Source organism: Populus alba, chromosome 14 (genome assembly GCF_005239225.2).
Source record: "Populus alba chromosome 14, ASM523922v2, whole genome shotgun sequence".
Lineage (NCBI taxonomy): Eukaryota > Viridiplantae > Streptophyta > Magnoliopsida > Malpighiales > Salicaceae > Populus > Populus alba.
Window position 1 is genome coordinate 11082641 of NC_133297.1, and position 23344 is coordinate 11105984.

The following is a 23344-nucleotide window of genomic DNA, read 5'->3' on the forward strand; positions in this document are numbered from 1 at the left end:
GCAGTACCTTGATCAACATCTCATCCCTGTCATATCTCAATGGAGCAGGGCAATTTTTCTATAGTATCCGTTGTGAATTGCCTTGTAAAGTGTCAGCTTTCTCATTGTTCTAAATGCATTATTGGGCAGGAAAAGCAAAATGCATGATACAGAAACAAGGTACACCTTACTTGACAGGGACTTCAGTATAGTCACTGAAATGAACAGTAACCAAGTAAGAAATGAAGAAGCACACGACGAGGGAAGAAAATGAGGAAAAGAGGCTCAAAATCAAAGGAAACGGGGCTGAAAAAACAAGAAAGCAAAAGGGTTTTGTATGCACAAAAAGTACTCGTCAAGTTTCAGGAGGTTACCATGTCTCATTCAATCAATCAACGTGAAGTGTCAAAAGAAGTGATGCAATAACTTTCCTTCTTCTTCGACTCTCACGTAGCATGTAAACACTCGTAATTATCATGCATCTCATATCAAAATAAAAGGAAAGAACCACCCAAAGATCAAGCCTGCATGCCCGTCAAAGCCTTCATTTGGATATGATTCGAAGAATCAGCAGCAGAAGAGGCCGTAGATAGCAAAGCTTCATAACATACTCCTAATCTCCTAACCCCAAGCCCTAAAAATCTTAGCAAAAACACCATGAACAACCATAACAATGAGCACGACAAACATGACATTAACCACAAAAACCAGATCCAAAATAGCCACCGCTCTCAACATAGAATCCTCCAAATCACACTTAGTCAACCCCTCCTCACCACTCTAGACAAGGTTGTTGGATGTAAAAGTAGGTTCTAATAATGGACGAAGGCAAGGTTGAGGAGTAAGGAAGAGTCAGGGTTAGTCTCATGGCCATTCTAGACAGGAAAATTATGAAGAACGAGCTGTGGCCATGGGATTAATTTAGAAGAGCTTAATACTCAATTCCTTGCCTTGATTACTGAGGACATGAATCTCATAAGAAGGGGAATTGTTATGAATCTTAGGAAAGCTCTTACGTGGCAAGTAGTTAGTAATTAGCTATTTATTTAGTTGGTTAGTTAGAATTCTCTTAGAAGTTAGGAGGGAGATTGATTGTATAAAAGGAAAGGTTGTAGAGAATCTTGGCAATGAAGAAATAAGAATTTCAGTTTACTAAAACTGTCAACTCTCTTTCTCCTCCTCTTCTTCTTCTGTTCTACTCCTATTTTCATTCTCAATCACTTGGTCGTGTTAAGAAGATTTTAACAGATTGGAGAGGAGTGAAGCGGCGGATGGGAGCGCTGCCGTCAGAAAGTTTAGGGTTTGGTGGGCGGAGGAAACGAGGAGACAGAGGATTAGGTGGCGGAATTGGAGGTATTTTAAGCAATATGAAGGTGTGGGTTTGGAATTGTTATTGTAGGATCAATCTAAATATTTTTTATTTAGAAATATATTAAGATAAAATTATTTTATTTTTTAAAAATTAATTTTAACATGACATATTAAAACAATTTAAAAACATAAAAAAAAATTATTTTTAATAAAAAAATAAATTTTAAAAAAACACTGTTTCCAAACAAAAAGGAAAACGGGTAGAAGGGTTTGGCAATGTAAACGCGTGGAGGAATATTCCATCTCCCATTTTCTCTCCTACTCTTCTTCTTCCCTTCCATTGATTTTGCCTCCGTTGTTCTGAGGAAACAACGGGCCGGAATCAGGGATTCCCAGGGTTTGGAACAGCATAGCCCTCTAAACTTTGTTTCATCGGCTTACAAACATCTCTGTTATCACATGCTGCCAAGGTTAGCAAACACCAATGTCCCCTGGAAATGCAATCGGCAACCGTCCCACATTAGCCAGCTTGATCTATTTACACCCAAGAATTTTGAGATTGCTTCCACCGCTGAATGGAGAACACATCACCATATCATCCAGGCAAAAACTACTTTGAGGGCTGAAATTGATAAACGAAACAGATCCTTCTACCAGCATTGATATTGGTGGAATAGTCAAATCTTTTCCAAGCTCCCGAAGCTGCTGTACCCTATGATTTAAACCCAAATGAAACTACATTGCAGGGGTAAGAATCAACTAACCTTACAAAGACATTTCACAATTGTAGATCATATTCATCCTGGCCTTGATAGTCCACGCCACTTGCTAGCAAACGAGAAGATGCGATCTGCCGATAAGGAAAACTGATGGCAACAATAAAAGCTGGTTTATCCTCCATGTTCAGTAATCAATTACAAATGGACATACATATACAGGAGTTGTGACTGCCGCAAAGCCAAACCAAATGGACGAGAAAGAAAACAACGGCCATTACACTCTATACACGCCAATAACATGCGGGGAGGAAATGGAGATATATCAAAGTTACAATAAGTCCACTCAAAACTTCGTACTGTGAAGGCACACCACAAATGCACTCATGTACTTGCACACTATAAAATGAGGATGAGGAGAAGGACAACGAGTACAACTACAGCAATTCCCAGTAGCCACCAACACTGCCAAAAAGAAATAGCAATATCACGATAACAGCACTTTCAAGAATGTAAATACTTCATGGACAAAAGGCCACAAATAATAGCTAGAATCGGAAAATTATCCCAAGTCCAAATTTCCCCTCGAATTATTATTTTTTAATATAAAAATTGAGCAATATAAACAGCACAATTAAATATGAATATTCTTTTAATACAGATTATAAAAGGGAACTTGTTGTGTGTTTTCTTTAACATATGATAGAACTATTTGGTTTTTTGCTTTATATGAATGAACTTATCTTTACTTTTACCCGACTTTTTCCACATTTCAAAAAGGCAAGATGGTGCATGACTTTCTAACCCGCCTTGTAAATCTGTGCTATTTTTTTCTTATCCTGGACCCTGGCTGCTAAAGGAACGGGAAAATATATGATGATAATTTAACAAACCCAATAAAGACAAATTGACTCGTTACTGATATTTATAGTGATTGGAAGCTATTTCTGCTGGAATGAGTTATTGACTGAAAAATAATAGCACTGTTTGTGAAAATGACAAAAACTGTCACATCTTTTCCACATTTCAAAAAGGCAAAAATAATATGAACCCAAATACTCCAGGCCACGGAAACTACATTGCAGAGGTAAAAATCAACTAGCCTTACAAAGACATTTCACAATTGTAGATCATATTCATCTAGGCCTTAATAGTCCATATCACTTGCTAGCAAACGAGAAGATGAACAAGGAAAGGTGATGGCAACAATAACAGCTGGTTTTATCCTTCTATGTACAGTAAGCAATTACAAATGGACATGAATATACAGGAGTTGTGACTGCCATGAAGCCAAACCAAATGGACAAAAAAGAAAAGAACACCATTACATTCTATTGGGATTTCTATGTTTTTGTCATTTCACATACAATGCTATTATTTTTCACACTTCCACCAGTACTGGTTGGTATTTAATGTTTTCACACACAAATTCACGTAGAAAATTCCGGTTCCTGAATTCAATAAAAAGAAAACAGAGATGGACAAGGTGATGGACTATATATCTGTAACCAAGTGCGGGATGTCATCCCTTCATATTAGTTTATGTCCTTCATATTGTAACATTTTTCTTCTACTGATTAAGAAATGACCTAGCATTTTATATCTGAAAGCCAGTTCTGTCCAAATGCTACCACAAGGCATAACATTGAGTCAACGTTTATTAGCTTAACTTAATAGAATTGACTACTTACCCACGAGCATTTAGATTTCACGGTTTTCGAAGCCTTTGATAGCTGAACTCTTGCTTGCGTTGTTGCAGTAGCAGAAGAATCAATGTTTGAGTGAATATCATCTGTTGTAATGAAATAAATAAATTAGATATTGTAAGAGGAAAGCAAAAAAGGCCACAAGTGTCAATTAAGAGTAACTGGCACAAAGGAAAAATCCATCTTATAGGGATCGGGGACTCACCAATAACCACACCCTGGTCATGAACTAGAACAGCAAGATCCTTGAATATTTCATTTGCTTCTCCAATTTGTTCCTCTATGTCTCTAATACCCTGTTCCCTTTCCTCAATTATGGCTTCATTAAATGCGACTTCATTATCCAGAAGTATTACCTCCTGCCTGCACGTTTTTGTTCAAGGACAAGAATCAATGAAGGTTGTTTGAATCTTCCAATAAAAGCAACAACGCTGCTCTTTTTTTCCTTCTTTGAAGAAAATGAATCTACAAGGGGTTTGTTAAGATTTCAACGAGAAAAAAAAAGGGTCTCAAAGTGGGGGTAGCTAGTTTGCACTGGTATGTTAAGAAACGAGCTACACAAAACACGTTACAGAAAAAGACACACGATTACAATCCGATTACGAAAAGGAAAGACAAGCAGCAACCCAACGAGTACAAACACAACCACAACCGATGAAAATTGACAACAATTACTTGCTCAAGCTTCTGTACAGACAGTGTAACTGATTTGACTCTGTACACATCAACAGATTTGCAAATTCAACTGTTTTAATATATCCCGACATACTTGCAAATGACAACTCAAAATTCCAAAAAGAAGCAGCAGAAACTTTGATACACGAGTCAAGAGTAGGAGTAGGCAAATAACACAGATACCTTCTCTGTTCCCTTAAAAAAGGTTGGTTATCTTGATCCATACTAGCGATCACATATTCACCGGAGCCAGAGCTGTATCCCAAAACAAGAAAAAAAAAAAACCAGCAAAGTTAACAAATTTTGAAAGGTAACAGCAAAAAAATAACAGGCAAAAATTAAAAAGTAGAAACAAGCAAGGAAAATAAAAGTTAGTGCACGCACGAAGGAGGCAAAGAAGATTGAGGAGGAAGAGAAGGAGAGTAAGTGGACTCGCGCTCAGAAGCAAGCTGTTGAACTTTCTGGAACTCTTGCAATGTGATTTGAAAATCTCTTGCTAGCTTCGCATCTTCAATTTTCTTGCTCGGCTTCAATTAAGAATCACAATCACAATTAGTAGCATAAAAATCAAATTAGCAAGGCAATAAAAAAAATACATTGATGTCAGGATCGTGGTCGAGTTCGCTCAACGACTTGAGTTTAGCAGAAGTCTCTTTAACTAACTGCAGAATCCGTTGCCTTGAATTATGCCTGTTAATGTGATTGAAGAATCGATGTTAATTAATACATTGATTTACAGAGGAAGCGATTGACACAAAAAAGGAAGACAGACAGTTTGTGTCGGTGTTCAGGAGTGTCCTTGTCGGTTCCGATGGCATCGACAAGACGACGGAAGCCGGCAACGGCTGTGTTGATTTGGAAAATACCGGCCGCCACCGCTTGCGATGGGCTTCTGGAAGTGGAAGAACTGGAGGAAGGTCTCTTGCCATTTTGAAAATCTTGGAAGCTCATGATCTTCCGCTTTCTGTCTAAAAACCAGTAGAGTGATTTGGAATTGAAATGGAAATGGAAATGGAAGTAAGAGAAGTGAGCGAGCAGTGATCCGTTACTGTGCAAAAAGGAAGAAGAATATGCCAACCAGTCAAAAAGTCTTACCAATAATACTCCCATTTATGAAGTAAAAATAAAACTACAAATTAGTCTCCAATTTATCACATTGTTTATGAATCAGTCCCAACACTTTAACTTTTTTCTAGTTTTGGCTCATACTATTAGTTGGTCCTTCCTGTTTAAAACTAGTTCTCTTGTTAACCCATACATAAACGAATTAACACCATAGAGAACCTATATTTCATTTCAATATGAATTAACTAATTTCAATTCTTAAAAGAAAAGATATATATGAATAAATAAAAATCAATTTTATACTTAAAATACAGTATTCTATATTATTTGATTCACTGTCCAAATATCAACCTGCAATATCTTTTTTTCAAAATAATAAAAAGTAATAGATAGCTAAAGTGAAGCAATGTTGGACAATTCCAATACTTTTAATCAAATTTTTTTAAAAAAAAACTTTACACAAACAATGGAATTTTCCACGGTTTGTAATCCTAAACCAAGACGTAGATTTTATTATAGACTTTGTAGTTGAACTCGGATATATATTGCTAAAAAAATAAGTCACTTGTGGAGAGATTATTTAATGCTTAAATAAGTAAATATGAAAGAGAAATGAGAAAAATATAAGGATAAGAATGAAATAGTGAGTATGAGAAAATGGTAAGAATGTTTATGTGGTGATCCAAAATAAACTAATATTTTATACAGTATTTCATGGATGGAGTCAATGATGAATCATAAAATAAAAAAATAGATAAATAATAGACTTTTCACAGGCTACAATTATAGAAGAAAGCTTGATTATAGAATTTATATTTGAGCTGAAAAAATAAATTATTCATAAATTAAGGGTTGATACTTTATGTTAGTTAATATACAAGATAGCAGTGAGTTAATGTAAATAGTTTCATCAAATTCAGAATTTATTTTTATATATAATAATTACACAAGTTAATTTTTTATTTATTAATATGACATTCGGGTTATTTTATATATACTTGAGTAATTTTACGGATTTTAAAATTAATAATTATTATATTAATAATCACATAATTGAAACTTAAAATTATAAGGAAAGTAAATATTTGATATCAAGTTATTGACATGAGCCACCTAGTAAATCGTTACAAGTCAACTTTCTCACTATTGAGAGATTTCGGTTTACAATATTTTGTGCTCAAAGGACTGAGCTGAAATTTGTTACCAAAAAATATGGCGTAGAAGAGGCACAAAAGCCAGGGATGGTATTGTAAATTAAGAAAACAATATATATGCGGTCAAGTATAAAAAGCGTAGTGTATTAAAAAGTTCATTAACGAGGCAAGGTAAACGAGAAAAAAATTTCTAAATCGCTGAGGCAAAAACTTCAGGTTGAAAATTTCATGTCCATCTTGCCTACACAGGTCCGAGGTTCCGCATCGTCTTCTTCGCTTGAATCTCCTCCTCTAAACCCTAATTACTCCAGTCATGGCTCTCCTCCACAATCTCGCTCCCCTCTCTCCCTCCAATCCCAGATTCAGCCTCAGTCTCAGCACCTCTCTGGTATTTCTAGGGTTTCTTCCTCCATTTCCTTAATTGATTTCTACTATTTTTCCTTAACTTCTTTTGAAGCTTATGTTTTTTCCTCTTTATTTAACTTCTTTGTTTGTTTGTGTGATTCGTTGGGTGAATATAATAGCTTATGTTTCACGTGCTTAATTGAGAGTTGGATTTTTCACTTGAATTTATTTATTTATGCAGAGGTGAAAAACTAAATGAAATTAAAAAGAAAAGGAAACGTGAAAGAGGTTAATTTTGTTTTTGTTTGAAAATGCAATGAAATTGTTTACTTACTATTTTTTACTGCATTTGTTTTTGCAATGCAATCCTTATTTATCTATCCATGATTTTTATGGTTAAAATCAGATTAAGTTATAAAAAACTGAAAATTAGAATCATAAAACAATTCGGATCACATTATAATGTGAGTATAGCATATCTAAGATGTCCTGGCCAGCATCAAGAGTTGTTCTTATACCCGTAAGAGAGTCTTCAGAGACTTACTGTGTTCATGTTTGATTAGTGCAACTTTTGTGGCAGGCAAATCGGCTCCAGTTACAGAAGATTCTGCCGGATCCTCCGCAGAGGTAAGGTACCAATTTGAAGTTCAATCGTAGAATCTGCTGATGAACTTATGGGTGCATTTGTTGGATGAAGTTCATAAACTTGAACCACAAAAGGATAGTTTTACCCATTCTTTAGATATCCAAGGAACATAAAAGAAACGGCATAGTTGAAACAGTGACAATAGTGGTTAACCACTACAGCTGACAGCTTGTGTTCGTTCTTTTTTGTATCTCTATTCAGGTGAATGAATTAGGGACACCAAATAGTAAAAGAAGTTGGGCCCACCAAAATGCGCTCACAAATTCTCCATCTCAGTCAGGTGGTGGAGGGGTTGGATGTGTCCAGTCTAAAGGAAATATGTTAGGAAACATTGCCTCTCCTCAAAGTCAACAAAGTGTTGGGTCTGTCAACTCTCGAGGAGGAACTACACATGCTTCAGGAAGAAGAGCCCAGATGACTAATGCCAATCATTTGCTCAATTTTCATTATGACCCCATTTCTCGTCCTCAACCAAGGGCTCCTCCTCCAAGACGGCCACAAAAGAAAAAGGCTTACAACAAGGATTTGTTCCTTCAGGCTAATTACAAGTTCGTTGTGTTAGATACTGGAAGCTATGCTCCTGAATCATTGGATCCAGATAAAATGCTTAAATGGGAGGACATAATTTGTGTTAGGTATTCCACCACATTTCCAGTGCAGTGTCCAATTTGCCTGGAATATCCTCTATGCCCACAGATAACTTCTTGTGGACATATTTTTTGTTTTCCCTGTATTCTTCGTTACTTGTTAATGGGCGAGGAGGATCATAAAGGCGATTGCTTCAAAAGATGCCCCCTATGTTTTGTGATGATATCTCCAAAAGATCTGTACACCATCTATATTGAGAAAGTCAAGCAGTATTGCATTGGTGAAACTATAGAGTTCATGCTTCTAACTCGACAAAAACATTCTTTCGTTCCATTGAAGAAAATTGAACCAGAAGCAGAGACCGAACTGTGTTGCAACGATAACATCTATGATCCCTTCTCAAAGTTCACTTTCACTTCAGATGTGGAATTGTCAGTAAGAAAAGCAATATCAGATTTGGATAGTTGGTTAGTCAGAGCAGATTCAGGTCTTGTGGATGATTTAGAGAAGCTTCCATATGTTTGCGCTGCAATGGAGCAGTTAGAAAAGAGGAAGAAGTATTGGAATGAGCAGAAGGCATGCCATGATGATAGATTCAATGTTAGCAACAGTCAGAAGGGATCTCAAGGGCTTTTGTCAACTTTAACTACTGCTAAAGGTGAGCACAAAGCCTGTAGTTCTAGATCTGCAACACCATCTATTGATATCAATAACAAAAATAAGGGGTCTGATAATGTGATGGGGGATGTGGTTGAGTCACCAGAAGATGAAGATAGTGCTTTGTCATCCTCATATGAAGAAAATAAGAATTTCCAGACACATGCAAATGGTTATAGAGACGTTAAGGATAAGGAGTCGTACAATTTCTACCAGGTTTGTGCTGTTGAGTTTGTATTTCATTTTCGTCTTTATTGCTTATTTACCTCTCTGTTTACTTAAGAGGATAGAACTGTAACAAATTTCCAGAGTCTGATAGGGACCAAGAACCGGGACAAGGGCTTCAATTTATAAGTGTGTTCAGGATTGCTTGCCCTACTCAGCACTGCTCATAAGTTGATAACTAACATGGTTTTATTGATATCGCAAACACACAAAAGAAACTGTTGAATTGCAGGCTTAACATGCTTTGGCGGAGTTTGCTCTTTATTTGTATTTGTTCCATGTGTCTGAAAGATTGGTTTGCATAGACTGTCATCTGTATAATATGTGCAAAATGAAATGAAAGAACACAATGGAAGCAAGTAAATGAAAGAACACGGTGGAAGTAAACTAAGTGCATTTAATGGTATTTTTAAGTGTAAGTTTGTAGTCGATGAAAAGGATTGGGCTCTCTGATAATTGGCCTCTTGATGAAAATTACAAATGGACGGTACTGTTATCTTAACAGTGAACAGAAGTAACCAGAATGCCAATGATCGTTTAAGAAGTTTTCTGCTCATTGCTTCATGCTTCCAAGTATTCATGACATTTTGTTATTGCTATAGCAAATACCATTATTTCTTACTGTTGAAGTGTGGCATGTGATGTGAAGTTTCTGTTACTTATTCCTGAATGTCTGTCTTTTCCAGGCAATTGATGGTCAGCACCTCATTCTTCACCCATTGAACATGAAGTGTCTTCTGCACCATTATGGGAGCTATGATTTGCTGCCTCACAGGTTTGGCCTAAGATAAAAAAAATTCTCTGTACCTAATCCAGATAAATTGCTTATGCTGTGACTGTTTTTCTCTGTACTTAATCCAGGTATTGAAGGATGTGCCGGTTCCTGTTCAATAAATGTGTTACAATTTTAGAACCTAATCTTCAATATCTAAAAAGCACTGTATTTCATATCACTTTTGCTCATGGCATACCTTCTGCAGGGACACTAAATATGATTGTACAAATATTTTTAACTTTTTAATTTCATCAAAGTGCATGCATATTTTACACTAATAATATCAATTTGCTTTTAGTAATGCTTTGTAGCTTTTGTTTTAATCTTCTAAAAATTGAAGTTCTAGGTCATGTATAAATGAGAGAATAGATACAGTAGGGTTCTTCATATTGGGTTGGAAGAATCAAAATACTTCTTAGCCCTTATCAAATCCTCATCGTATACGTTTCTCTTCTTAATTGAAGATTTTTTTTTCATTGCAGAGTAAGTGGAACAATCTTGCAGTTGGAGACAATTACCCAGTCAGAGGCCATGAGAAGGCGCTACCGTTATTTAAGTCACTTTTCATTAACAACAACATTTCAGGTACCTTTTCACTGTTGACTGTTCTACATGTATCATCATATATCTTTATTATTTCTTATTGGTGACCTTCTATTTTTCAGCTGTGTGAAATTGATTTGAATACTGCACTACCTCCCAATGCCCTGCTTCCATTCATGGATGAAATCAAGAAACGTGAAAAGCTGCGGAAGCAACTTGCCAACAAGGTATGTTTATTTGGGCAGTGTAGACATTTTTCAACCTCAACATAAATCTTTGTTTCTGGAACAAAATAATCTGAATCTATTGAGCTGCCAGAAGTTCTTGCAATTGTTTTCTGATGAAAGTATTATGTGCCTCTTCAGTGTTATCATGTTTTGCATCTGCTTTTAATGTCAGTTGTCATGAATGAAAGTTTTTCTCTCCCTCTCTACTATGCAAATCCAAAATCGATATCTTAAGAAAATTTTGAAGACTTTTTTCTGTTTGCGCGCGAGAGCATGTGCTTATTCATAACAGTTACCTGTACCTTTCACATTTATGCATGGTAAACTGTAGATTTTTGTGCTCCTGCTGTTGATTTTGTCATTCATGAGCTCATCTCTTTTGGTCTCCTTGTGAATGTGTAAAACAATTTGCCCATGTTTTTTGAATTATATGCTTCTTCTTTTTTCCTAGGAACGAAAGGAGAAGATCAAGGCTGAAGCTGCTGCTTCTGCTTCTATGCCCACTTTACCCAGTTTTGGACAGTCGTCTTATGACACCTCCCCTAATTTCTCTATGGAAGACTTCGAAGGTATTATTGCACTTTGTGAACATGTTGACTAGGCTAAATCTAAGAACTAGGCAATTGTGATACCTGTTAGCAATTTCAAGGTGACAAAATGTCCATTTGAAATAAATAAAGAAAGTGAAATTGTAGGATATTCCCATATTGGTTAAGAATTAAATTGGGTATGGCCCTGTGTGCTGTAATGGACCCTTCCACCATAGCTTAAGCCTTATGTTGGATACTCTAATGGTCTAAATCTTAGTAAAGAGATTTCCTTGATCCTTAATGCATGAATTATAGTTAACTAACCAGAAAATTCCAAGTTGACCTAGTTTTATTGCATGCCTGGGAGATTGTTACTTGAAATTCCCTTGAGGATCCCTGCATTTTGCTCTTAGCTTTTTATGATTAGACATGGCTCCTAGAAGAAATTGTGACATTAGATAAACTAGAACCTGTTTTGTGTCGTTTGTATTTTCTGGAACCAAATCGAAATCTTCAATGCTAGTGGTTACGATAAATGCTGTCATTGGGCTCATAATCTTTTCAGTGAATTTTTCTGAATGTATAAATGTTCTTGTGGCTAGAACTTTTTGCTCGGTGTTTCACTTATGTCCCCTGCTCTTCTTTTCTTTAGCCCTGGGTATTTCTTCCCGGATGTCATCTAGCCCTCCAGTTGCAGGGGAGAGGATACTGTTCTCAAATGTTGCAAGGTTTGGTTTTGCTGCTGGACATGATTCTCCAGCCTTGAAAATTGAGGAAAATGTTCCTCTACAAAATAACAAGCCAGGAAACAATTCTTCCAATTTAAATGGTATTACTTTTCGAGAAATTTTGTTGGTCTCGTTTAAGATTTATGGCATATGCATGTTTCATGTTCAGTCTATTGAATCCATTTGCTTATGTAGGTTCAACAAATCCAGGCCCATCATCGTTTGCCAATGTAACAGCCAGACCAAAACCTGAAGAAAATGTTGATCCGCCAAGGATGAACGAGGTTAGTAAGAAAGGGAAGAAACCAAATCGAGTCCTCTTATCAACAACCGGTGGTCGGCGCTACTGAAACTTAGGTTTTTAACTTTTCAACAGCGGTTAGCAACAGCTACTTTTTATCCCGAGGCCAACCTTGTGCATGAATTCTACAAATGAACTAAAAGTACTGATACCCGGAGATGGCTCTAGAAAGAATAAAATGTGAATCTTTCTGTGTACAGTGTGTGCCTTCTACTATCCATTTGTGTTGTATGACCATTGAAAGGATCACACATGCCATTCAGTAGAACTCTTGTTTGATATCAGTGAACCTCAAATCTTGTTGAGTGGCCGGATTCCACTCACAAAATTTATGGGAAATACTGCTTAGCGAGTGGGGTTAGCAAGAGATAGATAATCGCTCCACTTCCATGGCCAAAATGCTCGGGTGCTTTTTTATTATTAGAGATGACAAATCTTTAAATCTAGCAGGAGTAGCTTTTGTACGGATCATTGCGTGAATTCCTCAACATGCTCGCATTTTTCTCTGCTAAACAGCATGCCCATATTGACTTCAAGCAAATGCACCAGGATGAGAGATAAATGGATATGGCTGTGTATGCTTTTCCGTGGGAAGTACAGCAGAAAAAGCAGGTGTGGATACGTTAGATATTGAAGATTTATTAATACATGACAGTTGAGGACAAGATGATAAGAAAATATTTCATTATATTCCCTATTTTATTTTTAAGAATACAAGTACGAAAGAAGTGTTATTAAGAGCAAATGTAAGCTGTTAAGATATGTGCAACTACATGTTAGTAATTAGTCCCCTTTTTTTCAAGATGGAAGTTGTAATGATATATAATGAAGGTGTTAATAATTAGGTATTAATAAAAATAGAGAAATTTTTATTAAAATTTTCAAAAAAAAAATTATAATCTTAGACATTATTCAATACTTCACATTAGTAAAAAAATGTTTGAGATTTTATGACATTATAATTTGAAGTATGTTAAGTTTTTACTGCCACAAAATAATATGAAAATATAATAATACTCATGTTCACTATTTTAATCACCAATGGGTCAATGTAAAAAAGATCAATAAATCCCTGTATTACTGATGGATACAAATGTAAATTTATTGAAGCAGTCCATAATTAAATTATCTATTGCTGCAATGAATTCATCACATATTTTAAGTTTTATTTAATATAAAATATGTAAGAATAAGATGCAAAGTGACATTTCCATGAGCCTTGTTTTGTTTTTACATTTTCAAACGTAATTTAAAAAAAAAATTATTTTTTATTTTAATTTTTCTTTGCTTCAAAATAATTTCTTTTCTTTTGATATTTTCATATTGTTTTGATATGTTAATATCAAAAATAATTTTTTTAAAAAATATATTATTTAATGTATTTTTTAATAAAAAATATTTTGAAAAATAATTACTATTAGATTCTCAAATATTTCCTAATACAAAACCGATTTTAGATTAGATTGGATTAGCAGCCCACACGATATTGTATGCCATATCAATTTTTATTTAACTTGAAAAAAATTTAGAAGATGTTTAAAAAAATATTTGATAATCAAATTAAATTATGATTTATTTAATAATACAATAAAAAGCAGGTAACAACATAAATAAATAAAAATCATCAATTACATTCATATATACTGAGTCCAGAAAAGTTACATCTAACAATTTGTCAAAATCACATGCGCCCATTAATGTTGGATTATCAATATGTCTTTGATACTTTTTTAAACATGGATTTTAGACAAAAATAACATATATATATATATATATATATATATATATATATATATAACATGCTAATCCATCACTAATGATATTAAAGAGACTAATCTATGGATTTATTGATGAAAATCCACCAATCGGAATCACTAATTCCAAATATACAAGAGTTAAATCAACACACGAGACTAACTTATAATTAAACTAAGACTTGAGCGACTAAAGAATTACACTCTAGAAATATCCAATACACATACATACATGAATAGGTACGTTCAAAATGAAACGACATAGTTTGGTGACTAAAGCTTACTGGTGCCTTGCTATGGAGTCGTTTCCTCTCTGAATTCTCAGTTGAACGAAAAACAGTGAGAATCTTCAAGACTCGGCTATTTTTCAACCATAGGAAAAAAAATGAGAACTCTGAAGAACAAGAGAGCATCGATACTGCAATTGGTTTGCGTTGCTGCGTTTTTCTCTCTTGCTGTTTTTGTCATTCAATCCTCTTTCTTCACTGGTTGCTTTTCTTCCTCTTCTTTTCAGATTTCCATCCTTTTTTATCTTCTTGATTACTATTATTAAACCCTAATGTATATGTATACAAATAATAATAGCAGGTGATAATGGAAGCTCAGATCTCAATAAATACTTCAAAAAAGAAATTCGGATTTTGTCCGATTTCCAATCCTCTGTTAAGCAATGCGTGGTTAGCCTTTTTTTTTCCTTTAAAATTCGGATTGGTTCTGTTATTGTTAGATCTGAGATGATGATGATGATGATGATGATGTAGGCGAACAGAGGGTTTGGTCTAACAGCGAGTATAGTGGATCATTGCAAGTTGATTCTTAAGTTTCCACAAGGCACTAACAGCACCTGGGTCTGCTTCTGCTTCTTTCTCTCAAATTTTTTTTTTACCTTGATTAACGTTAAAACCTGCTAAATTTCCTCTTCTTCTTCTTGTTGTCATCGCAGTACAATCAGCAATTTAAAAAATTTGAACCATTGGAGTATGATTACGATGTTTGTGACGCCATTCTGTTGTGGGAACAGGTTCTCGTTCTGTCGGTATCTGCTCTGTTCATTCTGCTTTATGGGAAATCATGAAACGCTAATCTATTCTTAAATGTGCAGTATCGGAACATGACGACTGTGCTCACTAGGGAGTATCTAGATACTCGGCCTGATGGATGGTTGGATTATGCAGCTTTAAGAATTGCTCAATTGTATGATCTTTAGCTTATTTTTGTATTGTTGTTTCATTTTTTTGCAAATTCTGGCTGGAGGAGCTTTTTTTGATGGTTGTTTTTGTTCTATTCCAGGGGAGCTAAAAACTGCAGCAATCGAGCTCTTTGCGAGGACCATCTCAATGTGATTCTTCCTGCAAAGCCTCCCTTTCATCCCCGGCAGTTTCGCACTTGTGCAGTTGTTGGAAACTCGGGAGATCTCCTGAAGACAGAGTTTGGAGCAGAGATTGATAGTCATGATGCTGTTATAAGGGACAATGAGGCTCCGGTTAATGAGGTAAATGGGAAATGCTAGTCCAAGTCAGTGGCATTGTTTCAGTTTACTCTTTTATACGTTTTAACAATAATACACTATATGTGGCTTTCCCCACTTTATTCTTTTGATAAATTCTGATTTTGCATTTGCATATACTATGTAGAAATATGCCAAGCATGTTGGGCTAAAGAGGGATTTTCGTCTTGTGGTTCGGGGTGCTGCTGCTAACATGGTGAAGATCCTGAATGGATCGAGTAAGTTTTTGTCTTTTTCTGATGCTGCAAAAGAAACTGTTATCTCCAGAGGTTATTAGAAAATATTTTGACTTGTTATGCTTGGTTGGATTGTGCTTCTTATCTTGTTTTATGAGGGCATATGACTTTGATGCTCAACTGATTCATATGAATCACTACAGTCCTTTTTTCTGTAGTTGACGTTCTTGTTGGATTTGTATGTAAGACACAATCAGATGTGGGCAATGCCTCTTACTGTGGTTATGTTTCATAAGAAGCACACAGGATTTGCTTTGTACATAAATCCTTAAACGCTTTCAATGAATGACTGAAATCTAGTCTATGCTAATTGGTTCATTAGCTCTACAAAACCACAATGGCTTTGAGAACACAGGCTGAAATCTCATGATTGCTTGCTGATGTAGGGTTGGGAAGAAAACAGCAATAGATCAGCAGAGTTAAAGCTAGAAAAAAGTAGGACAGAAGTTGGAACTGGGAATTATAACTTATGGGGTTTAAGAAAATCTTTAGTTTCTGTAGTTTATGGATGAAATATAATAATACATTGCCATTAAATTTCATTTGCAGCTTATTTATACTAAGTTTGCATTAAAATATATGATTTGAACTTCGAAACTAACCATCAAATCCTAGCCATCCAAATATTTTTTAAAAGTCACATGATAGTTACATGAATCTTGACTAAAATAAAACATAAAGTGGAAATAAAAAAAATAATTAAAAGCTCCTGTGTCACTTGCAAAAGAACAAAACATAGTGTTTTCTTTTATTTTTCTCTTTTATTTTTCCTTAAGTGGAAGGAAGACAAATGTGGACAAGAGAAATTGCTTTGAGGATCACAGGAAACCACTTGCTATAAATTTCTTCTAGCTCCACCAATCTCTTCTCCAGCTGTGTGTATTCTACACAATTTTAAAAGACAGTACTTATAGGCTTTTCCTACTGCAGCTGATGAGGTGCTTATAATCAAAAGTCAAACCCACAGAGACTTCAACGCAATGATAAAGGTAACAACCATCTCTGAAATCACTAATTTTGTCTATTTTCCATTTAATTAGATGGTTTCCATCTCAGTAGATGGCTTAGTGGATGAAACTGTTTCATATGTGTTCTCCGTAATGCTGGAATACTTAAATAAAGGTAGCCAGCATCATTTATTAGATGACATTCATGGTCTCCAGAAACTTTAGATTGATTTCATTACTATCTTTTTCTTACTATATATATCTTTCCATATGCATTATCAATTCCTTTTCACATTGAAATTTATTAATAATTTTTTTCTAATTGTGGTTACATGATCAAGACTGAACGCATACTAACACATTTTTAATATTTTCACCTCAGCTTATTCCAAATCCTGTTTATCTTTTCCAAGGAATTGTGCTACGCAGAGGTGCCAAAGGAACCGGAATGAAAACTATTGAACTAGCACTTTCAATGTGTGACATTGTAGACATATATGGTTTCACTGTTGATCCAGGCTACACTGAATGGTAAGTTTAATTCCCAATTCTCTATTTTACTCATGTTGGTTAGTTTAGTTCTCATAGTCGTGTTCTTGGTAATTGCATGACTTGTGTCTGCATGATATGTTCTCAATAGTGCATCATGATATGTTCGCAATTGTGCATTGAGATCACAATGTCTCTTTTTTTCTTTCGCACCTTTTGCAATTCCATCATCACCCCCATTATTGTCTTCCATTTGTATTTCCTTAAAAAAAAAATGGTTTTCCTGATATTTACATGATGCTAGTTTTTATGATACGTGTTTTGCCCATGATTTATTTTATTTTCTTTTACATAAATGAGTGAATACTAACATATATGAGCACTGTAAAAAAAAGAAATGCTAATATAGAAGAGACTATTTATCAATAATTTCAATTATATTTAGTTAGTTTCTGAATCTAGTTAATGATTTCTACATCATTTATAATTCTAATCTAATTCTTAAAATATATTTATTAGCTCATACTACTTAAGTTCTTACCATATCATAAATTTTAATATTTAATTGTAAATAATGTTTGTTTTTAGAAATATCTTTATACTCTTTTATACCCGAGAATGTTTTGCATAAAATCATGATATATAGTTATATAAATAATAATATTTAATGTTTTTATAAATAATAAATAATCTCAAATTATACTAAACTTATCATATTTTTATTAGTATGGTGTCTCAACACATAGTTTTGATAGCCTTAAAAATTCAAGTTTAACTTCATAATTTACTTTGTACACACTTTAATTGTCATTTTTCTTCCAATATAAATCCAAAATGTATATTACAAAAAATCTTCATTGTCAACTATTTTAAGTTGATATTTTTTTGCATTCTATTTAATTTATCTAGTGTTCATTTGAGTTTTTTTCATAATTTTATGACCTTAGTTTCTCTTAATGGTTTAATAATTATCATTTATTTGTTAAGCATCCATATTCACGTGATAAATGCAATTAAGCATAGTTTAATTCTTTATTATTTATTTTCTTAATCACATTTCTGAACATATTCTTATGTTTCATAACAAATAAATCAGTCATATCTAATCTTTTCATGTCTTCTTGTCTATTCTTTTGCTTATAAAAAAAAACTCTATAAATTGACTAAAATCATTTTATCATTGATTATTAAAAGTAGATTTTTTTAAAAATCTCTCTAATATAAAATCATTTATCTCTTTACTTCATTTGACTGGTTTTGTTTATCTTTATTAAAAAATACAATATTCTTTTCTTGGGCTTGATGAAAAAGATTAATTAATTTAATCATTAAATATCTACTACTCATTCCTGTAGTTTGAGCTTCTATTTTTTGTTCAGATGTTTTGTTAACCTCTCTGTTCTTTTCAAGGTTAACCTTGTGTCTTTTTTAATATATAAAAAATAACACTAATTATTAATTAATATGTTTGCTTTTATAAGATAGAGATAAAATTGTTATTCATAAATATCTTCCTCTCCCTACCTCTGATCTCCATCTTCATATCCATTTCTCCAAAGCAAGCTTGCACATATTGCCTTCAAAGTTTCATAATTTTGCATCATCTTTAATTTCTTCCAAAATCATTAGTGTTTTTTTTCTCAACATTGAATTATCGATTGACATCGATGATAATATCAACTTTACAATATTCTAAAAAGAATAACATAATAAAAAATATATACAAAAGAAAACTAAAAAAACATGATATAATTTTTTTTTATACCTATTTAAGAAAATAAATATAGGAAACACAGTAATTGGTTAGTCTATTGTTAAATTATGCGTGTGTGAACCTCAATAAAAATTATTTTTATATAAAAAATAATTTTTATGTTGAAGTTTTGTTTGCAACAATGTAACATTTGTACTATGCCTGAAGGCAATGTAGGATGCTGAACGCTTCAACCTCCTTCAATGAAACTCATTCCAAATACAGATGCCATCAAATTATTCGTAATCATGTTTTGTATTTTCTTGTTCTTTTTATTTGAGAAGGTCTTCATTATGTTTCCATGCCCTTTAAAAAAAAATCCAAGCTAATGTTCATTATTTTTCCTGGCAGTCATCTTAAATAGGCCTTTTGTTGATGCTAACTATTTATTTTTTATCGTGATGCTAACTACTTTAATAGTCCGTGCTTGTGTTTTTTAATTTATCCTGATCTAGTTTGCAAATTTGTTTTAATTGCCAAACATTCACATGTCCATAGAGAAAGAAACACTCGGGTGGTAAGAGTCTTTTGTTTTTTTTATCATAAGTAATTAATGACTCCAAATATAAGAAAACCTATTTTATAGACAGAAATTTTTTAAATTCTTATTTTGTAATCAAATTGACGCATCGCTTTTGATACTAGCCAATCAGATATATTGTGGGCCATTTTTTTACACAAGAATCAAATTGTTAGATATTTCTTTTTACTTAAGGAATAAAAGGTATTTATATGCAATGGTCTTTAATTAATTGAAGATAGTGGTTTGACATCACAATTTGTTGAATTCTTAGTATTCCATGGTTTGTACATGGTAATTGGAACTTCTAGTTGGTTGAGTTTTTCTTTTCAAATATCAAAACTCTCAAGACTTGTATACAAATCCTAATTTCTAAATACAAGCCCTTGTTAGTCCTCATAAAAATTTTAAATTATCCTGCATTATATATATATTTATATACATACATACATACATACATATATATATATATATAGAAGATTTGTGATGTGATATTTCCTTTTGCTGTGTTTTGTGCTGACTATAATCTTTATATTTCTTATAGGACAAGATACTTCTCTACGCCTAGGAAAGGGCATAATCCACTTCAAGGACGAGCATATTACCAGCTCCTAGAGTGCCTTGGTGTAAGACTACTACCTTTTTTCCCCAGAAAAACAATGTATCTCATCGATTCATCTTGATGATAGCTTATGCATTAAGCTATATATCTTGAATGTGTTTTATGGTTTATGCATTTCAGGTCATTAGGATCCACTCTCCCATGAGAGCCCAGAGGACACAAGACTGGTCAGATGTGCCAAGTCGAGAAATGATAAGCAGAGCTCATGCTGCGGCTTTGCGCTTAAAGAGGGGTCATGTTAATCAGGCTGCTGATTCGGAACAGTTTGGAAGTTGCAAGGTGTGGGGCAATGTGGACCCTGACAACAGTGGGCCTATCTCAGGATCTTCAGACATAAGTGATGTGAGGAGAAACTCAAATTACAGTAAATGGGAAGTTATGCCTTTCGGAAGTCTAAGAAAGGAAGCACAGGATCACTATGCTCAGATGGGAGGTGTGTCTCTGTACAAAATGGATGGCAACAGGTTGGATGATTTAGTATGCGTCAGGCATTCCTTGAAATCCGAGGCATGAGCTATGTATTTTGTTGGTGCAAGGCAGTATTTTTTGAACCTCGGTTGAGAGCAGACCTCTTCTGGGTGCCACCTTGGAACTGCAATGAAGATGTACGATTTGGAGATTGAATTTGTTGATTGAGCATTTTGTCTGATCACTCCATTGAAGGAATCTCACAGTTTCATTTTCATACTGAATATTTCTGGAATCAGTGGCATTTTAGATTACCCAGCTTCATCGTCTGCAAAGGAGAGATTTTTTACTGATTTAATGGTCAAATGCACGTTGCTTTGTGAGGATTCTTCCCTGAGGGAAGTACGTAAAGGCAGAGTTATCCAAATCCAGAAAATGTCGTAATGGGTCAAATATCCATAACTCCTTTGTTGGGATTGACATTTATATTCTACGATGTAAGCTATGGTGGGTTCTAACCTAAAGTTTTGTGGAGCATCTCAAGAACGTACAGCTTCTGTGGTTTGATCTCTACCTTTTTTTCATTCTTTTTACGAGTAAAATATATTGAGCTGAAATTTATTGTTAAAAAAAAAAAAAAAAACCGAGTTCTTGAGCAGCTGTTTGATAACGAATTTATATTGTATTATATATACTGTGGATGCTAATTGCCTGCTCTTGTTGATGGTGCTGTCTCTGCTTTTTGTGTCACAGTATATTTTGCTAGGAGATGCCTTCCCTTTTTCCATTACAATTGTAATGTTTTTTTTTTTGTCATGGCAAAACTTCTTTTAGCGCATTGCATTGAGATTAACTTCATGTATTTTTACACAGAATTCACTTATAAATTTTCCAATGAACACATTGAATTCTCCAAAAATGCAATGCCCTTTTCTATTCAAGGGGATGCATGAACAAGCAATTCTTACCTACAACCAATTGGAATATTGACTGGGAAGTGGGGAGTTTCATTTCCCTTTCTCAAGGACCGCTCAAGCAATGGTACTTTTCAAGAAAGTGCGGATTCTTTTGGGGGGGAAACACCCTCCTTGAATGCAGCCATGGTAAAATTTTCATCTCTATCAATAGAATTGAACACCAGAACTATTAAAAAAATCTTGCTTTGAATCCAAGATAAATAGTAAGAAGAGATTTAACATAAAAACCCAGGGAAAAAAACACTAATCCTCCTTGTTAGAATTCTTCCTTTTCTTGTTAACAAGATCATCGGGAACAACCTTAAGCAACTTCCTATCCTTAGACTTGGCAATCTTCTTGAGAGTTTTAGGATTGGTAATCTTCTGCAACTTGGTACCAGACTTCAATATATTCTCCTGCTTCCTCTTCTCTCTCTCTTCTCTCATCTTTCTCTTCTCCGCTTTATTCTTCCTAATCTCATCCTTCAGCTCATTCTTCCTCTCGCTGTACGCTTTCTTTATCTCTTTCTCTCTTTCCCTCTCCTCGTATCCCGTGCCCCTCTTACTCACGTGCTTCGCCGACGCTCTCTGTTTCCTCGGTTGCTTCCACTTGCGTCCCGACACCTTCCCTGCCATCACCCCATCGTATGTCGGCTTTCCCACGGCAACCGGCTTGTCTGGATTATCCGATGAAGGTATAGCCGTTCGCTTTGCCGCTGGTGCGTCAATCTCCATCGATGGATCGGCGGTTGCGGTTGCGGTTGCGGTTGCGGTTGCGGTTGAGGTTGCGGTTAATTGAAGTGCTTCTTCTTCGCGTTTGCGCTTGTAAGTTTTGCCACCAAAGCCTTCGTCAAGGCGACGGAAGTCGATTGTGCAAGCCATGGCCGCTGGGTTTTTTTTTCCTGAAACCCTAATGAGAAAATGACGTGTTTTGATTTTATAATGCGCTGGCAAGGTTACGGGTTTGGATTTTTATACAGCGGTGCGGGTTCGGGTTGCAGAAACGAATCCTAGGCGGTGCTCGTCTGAAAATTAGAAGGTTGTTCCTCCCACTTACATTTTATTTTGCCATTACCAAGTTGTATTTTGAGAACTAAATTTCAAAGTTATTAAACTTTATTAGAGGTAATCCACCTAAGGGACCGAGTTTTAGTCCTACTGGTTAATTTGAAAAAATTAAAAAATATATTTAAAATTTGAATATTTCATATGAATTTTTTAAAAAATAATATATGTAAATATAAATTATAAAAAAATTAAAACTTGAAGTGTAATATACTTATCCCATAAAAAAAAACAAAAAGAAATTTATATAAATATAAGTTATAATATAATTATTTCAAATTTAAAAGTTAAGAATATATATATATATACTTTGAAAAAGTGAAAACACAATTATCTGTAAATGTAAATTATAAAAAAATATATGAAGCTAAATATTTATAAATTAATTTTATATTTTTAAAGCTTTATTAAAAAAAATTGTATAAAAAAAAAACAAATCTTACATGGGTACATCAAATTTTAGATTAACCTAATAGATTGCTCATATTTGATCAGGCCAGTTGGAAAACTTTTTTACCTATTTAAAACTTGATCAAGATATCATGTGCCTCGAGCCAATTAGAATTTTGAGATTCAGATCGAGTTATAACATTACTCCTAAATTCTATTAGAATAAAAATATTATTTAAATTTAAAGTCTGTGTTGTTATACTTGAACAGAGAAAAAAAAAAGTTATGATATCAAATGTGTATTTTAAAAATATCATATACAAAGTAATTTTATGATAAAATGATATATATTTTTTTTAATTTTTTATATCGACATCATAAGCAATTAAAAAAACACTTAAAAAATACCAATATAATTTTTTTTAATACAAAAAATCTACTTAAAAAACACTATGACAATCCGATTACATCGTAACATTCAAACACTTTCAAATTTGACAACCAACAACCCAATTTATTGGAACAA

General features: G+C 34.1%; 4 protein-coding genes across 5 annotated transcripts; 2 read left to right on the plus strand and 2 right to left on the minus strand.

Annotated features, from left to right (window-relative positions):
* Positions 1-2147: 2147 nt before the first annotated feature.
* On the minus strand, positions 2148-5463 carry LOC118041788 (syntaxin-21). Its single transcript, XM_035049285.2, has 7 exons — positions 5160-5463; positions 4984-5077; positions 4772-4914; positions 4571-4642; positions 3918-4075; positions 3698-3798; positions 2148-2471 (listed from the first exon to the last, which is right to left on the minus strand). The coding sequence occupies exons 1-7, from the start codon at positions 5336-5338 to the stop codon at positions 2406-2408; spliced, it is 813 nt and encodes a 270-aa protein (XP_034905176.1). The 5' UTR covers positions 5339-5463; the 3' UTR covers positions 2148-2405.
* Positions 5464-6750: 1287 nt separating this feature from the next.
* Positions 6751-12370, plus strand: LOC118041787 (uncharacterized). The gene is made up of 9 exons (XM_035049283.2): positions 6751-6994; positions 7532-7578; positions 7799-9058; positions 9754-9842; positions 10325-10427; positions 10508-10612; positions 11064-11181; positions 11795-11971; positions 12066-12370. Exons 1-9 carry the CDS (start codon positions 6835-6837, stop codon positions 12218-12220), a joined length of 2214 nt encoding a protein of 737 aa, XP_034905174.1. The 5' UTR covers positions 6751-6834; the 3' UTR covers positions 12221-12370.
* Positions 12371-14173: 1803 nt separating this feature from the next.
* Positions 14174-20988, plus strand: LOC118041785 (sialyltransferase-like protein 1). 2 transcript variants are annotated; one of them, XM_035049280.2, is made up of 11 exons: positions 14174-14413; positions 14511-14602; positions 14687-14773; positions 14869-14946; positions 15028-15119; positions 15216-15417; positions 15560-15650; positions 16599-16657; positions 16998-17146; positions 19922-20003; positions 20120-20988. In XM_035049280.2, exons 1-11 carry the CDS (start codon positions 14311-14313, stop codon positions 20510-20512), a joined length of 1428 nt encoding a protein of 475 aa, XP_034905171.1. In that variant the 5' UTR covers positions 14174-14310; the 3' UTR covers positions 20513-20988. The 2 variants fall into 2 exon arrangements, with proteins under 2 accessions (XP_034905171.1, XP_034905172.1); XM_035049281.2 differs by having other exon boundaries at positions 14514-14602.
* Positions 20989-21551: 563 nt separating this feature from the next.
* On the minus strand, positions 21552-22498 carry LOC118041786 (uncharacterized). Its single transcript, XM_035049282.2, has one exon. It carries the CDS (start codon positions 22243-22245, stop codon positions 21628-21630), a length of 618 nt encoding a protein of 205 aa, XP_034905173.1. The 5' UTR covers positions 22246-22498; the 3' UTR covers positions 21552-21627.
* Between the last annotated feature and the right edge of the window lie 846 nt (positions 22499-23344).

Bases quoted from the DNA above. Each gene is read 5' to 3' on its own strand.
- LOC118041788 (XM_035049285.2), bottom strand. From the start codon at position 5,338: ATGAGCTTCCAAGATTTTCAAAATGGCAAGAGACCTTCCTCCAGTTCT. The intron at 5,078-5,159 runs GTCTGTCTTCCT...TCACATTAACAG, and splicing joins CCTGAACACCGACACAAACT to GCATAATTCAAGGCAACGGA. The intron at 3,799-3,917 runs GTGAGTCCCCGA...TCATTACAACAG, and splicing joins TGACCAGGGTGTGGTTATTG to ATGATATTCACTCAAACATT.
- LOC118041787 (XM_035049283.2), top strand. From the start codon at position 6,835: ATGTCCATCTTGCCTACACAGGTCCGAGGTTCCGCATCGTCTTCTTCG. The intron at 9,843-10,324 runs GTTTGGCCTAAG...TTTTCATTGCAG, and splicing joins TATGATTTGCTGCCTCACAG to AGTAAGTGGAACAATCTTGC. The intron at 11,182-11,794 runs GTATTATTGCAC...TCTTTTCTTTAG, and splicing joins CTCTATGGAAGACTTCGAAG to CCCTGGGTATTTCTTCCCGG.
- LOC118041785 (XM_035049280.2), top strand. From the start codon at position 14,311: ATGAGAACTCTGAAGAACAAGAGAGCATCGATACTGCAATTGGTTTGC. The intron at 16,658-16,997 runs GTAACAACCATC...TTTTCACCTCAG, and splicing joins ACTTCAACGCAATGATAAAG to CTTATTCCAAATCCTGTTTA. The intron at 20,004-20,119 runs GTAAGACTACTA...TATGCATTTCAG, and splicing joins AGCTCCTAGAGTGCCTTGGT to GTCATTAGGATCCACTCTCC.
- LOC118041786 (XM_035049282.2), bottom strand. From the start codon at position 22,245: ATGGCTTGCACAATCGACTTCCGTCGCCTTGACGAAGGCTTTGGTGGC.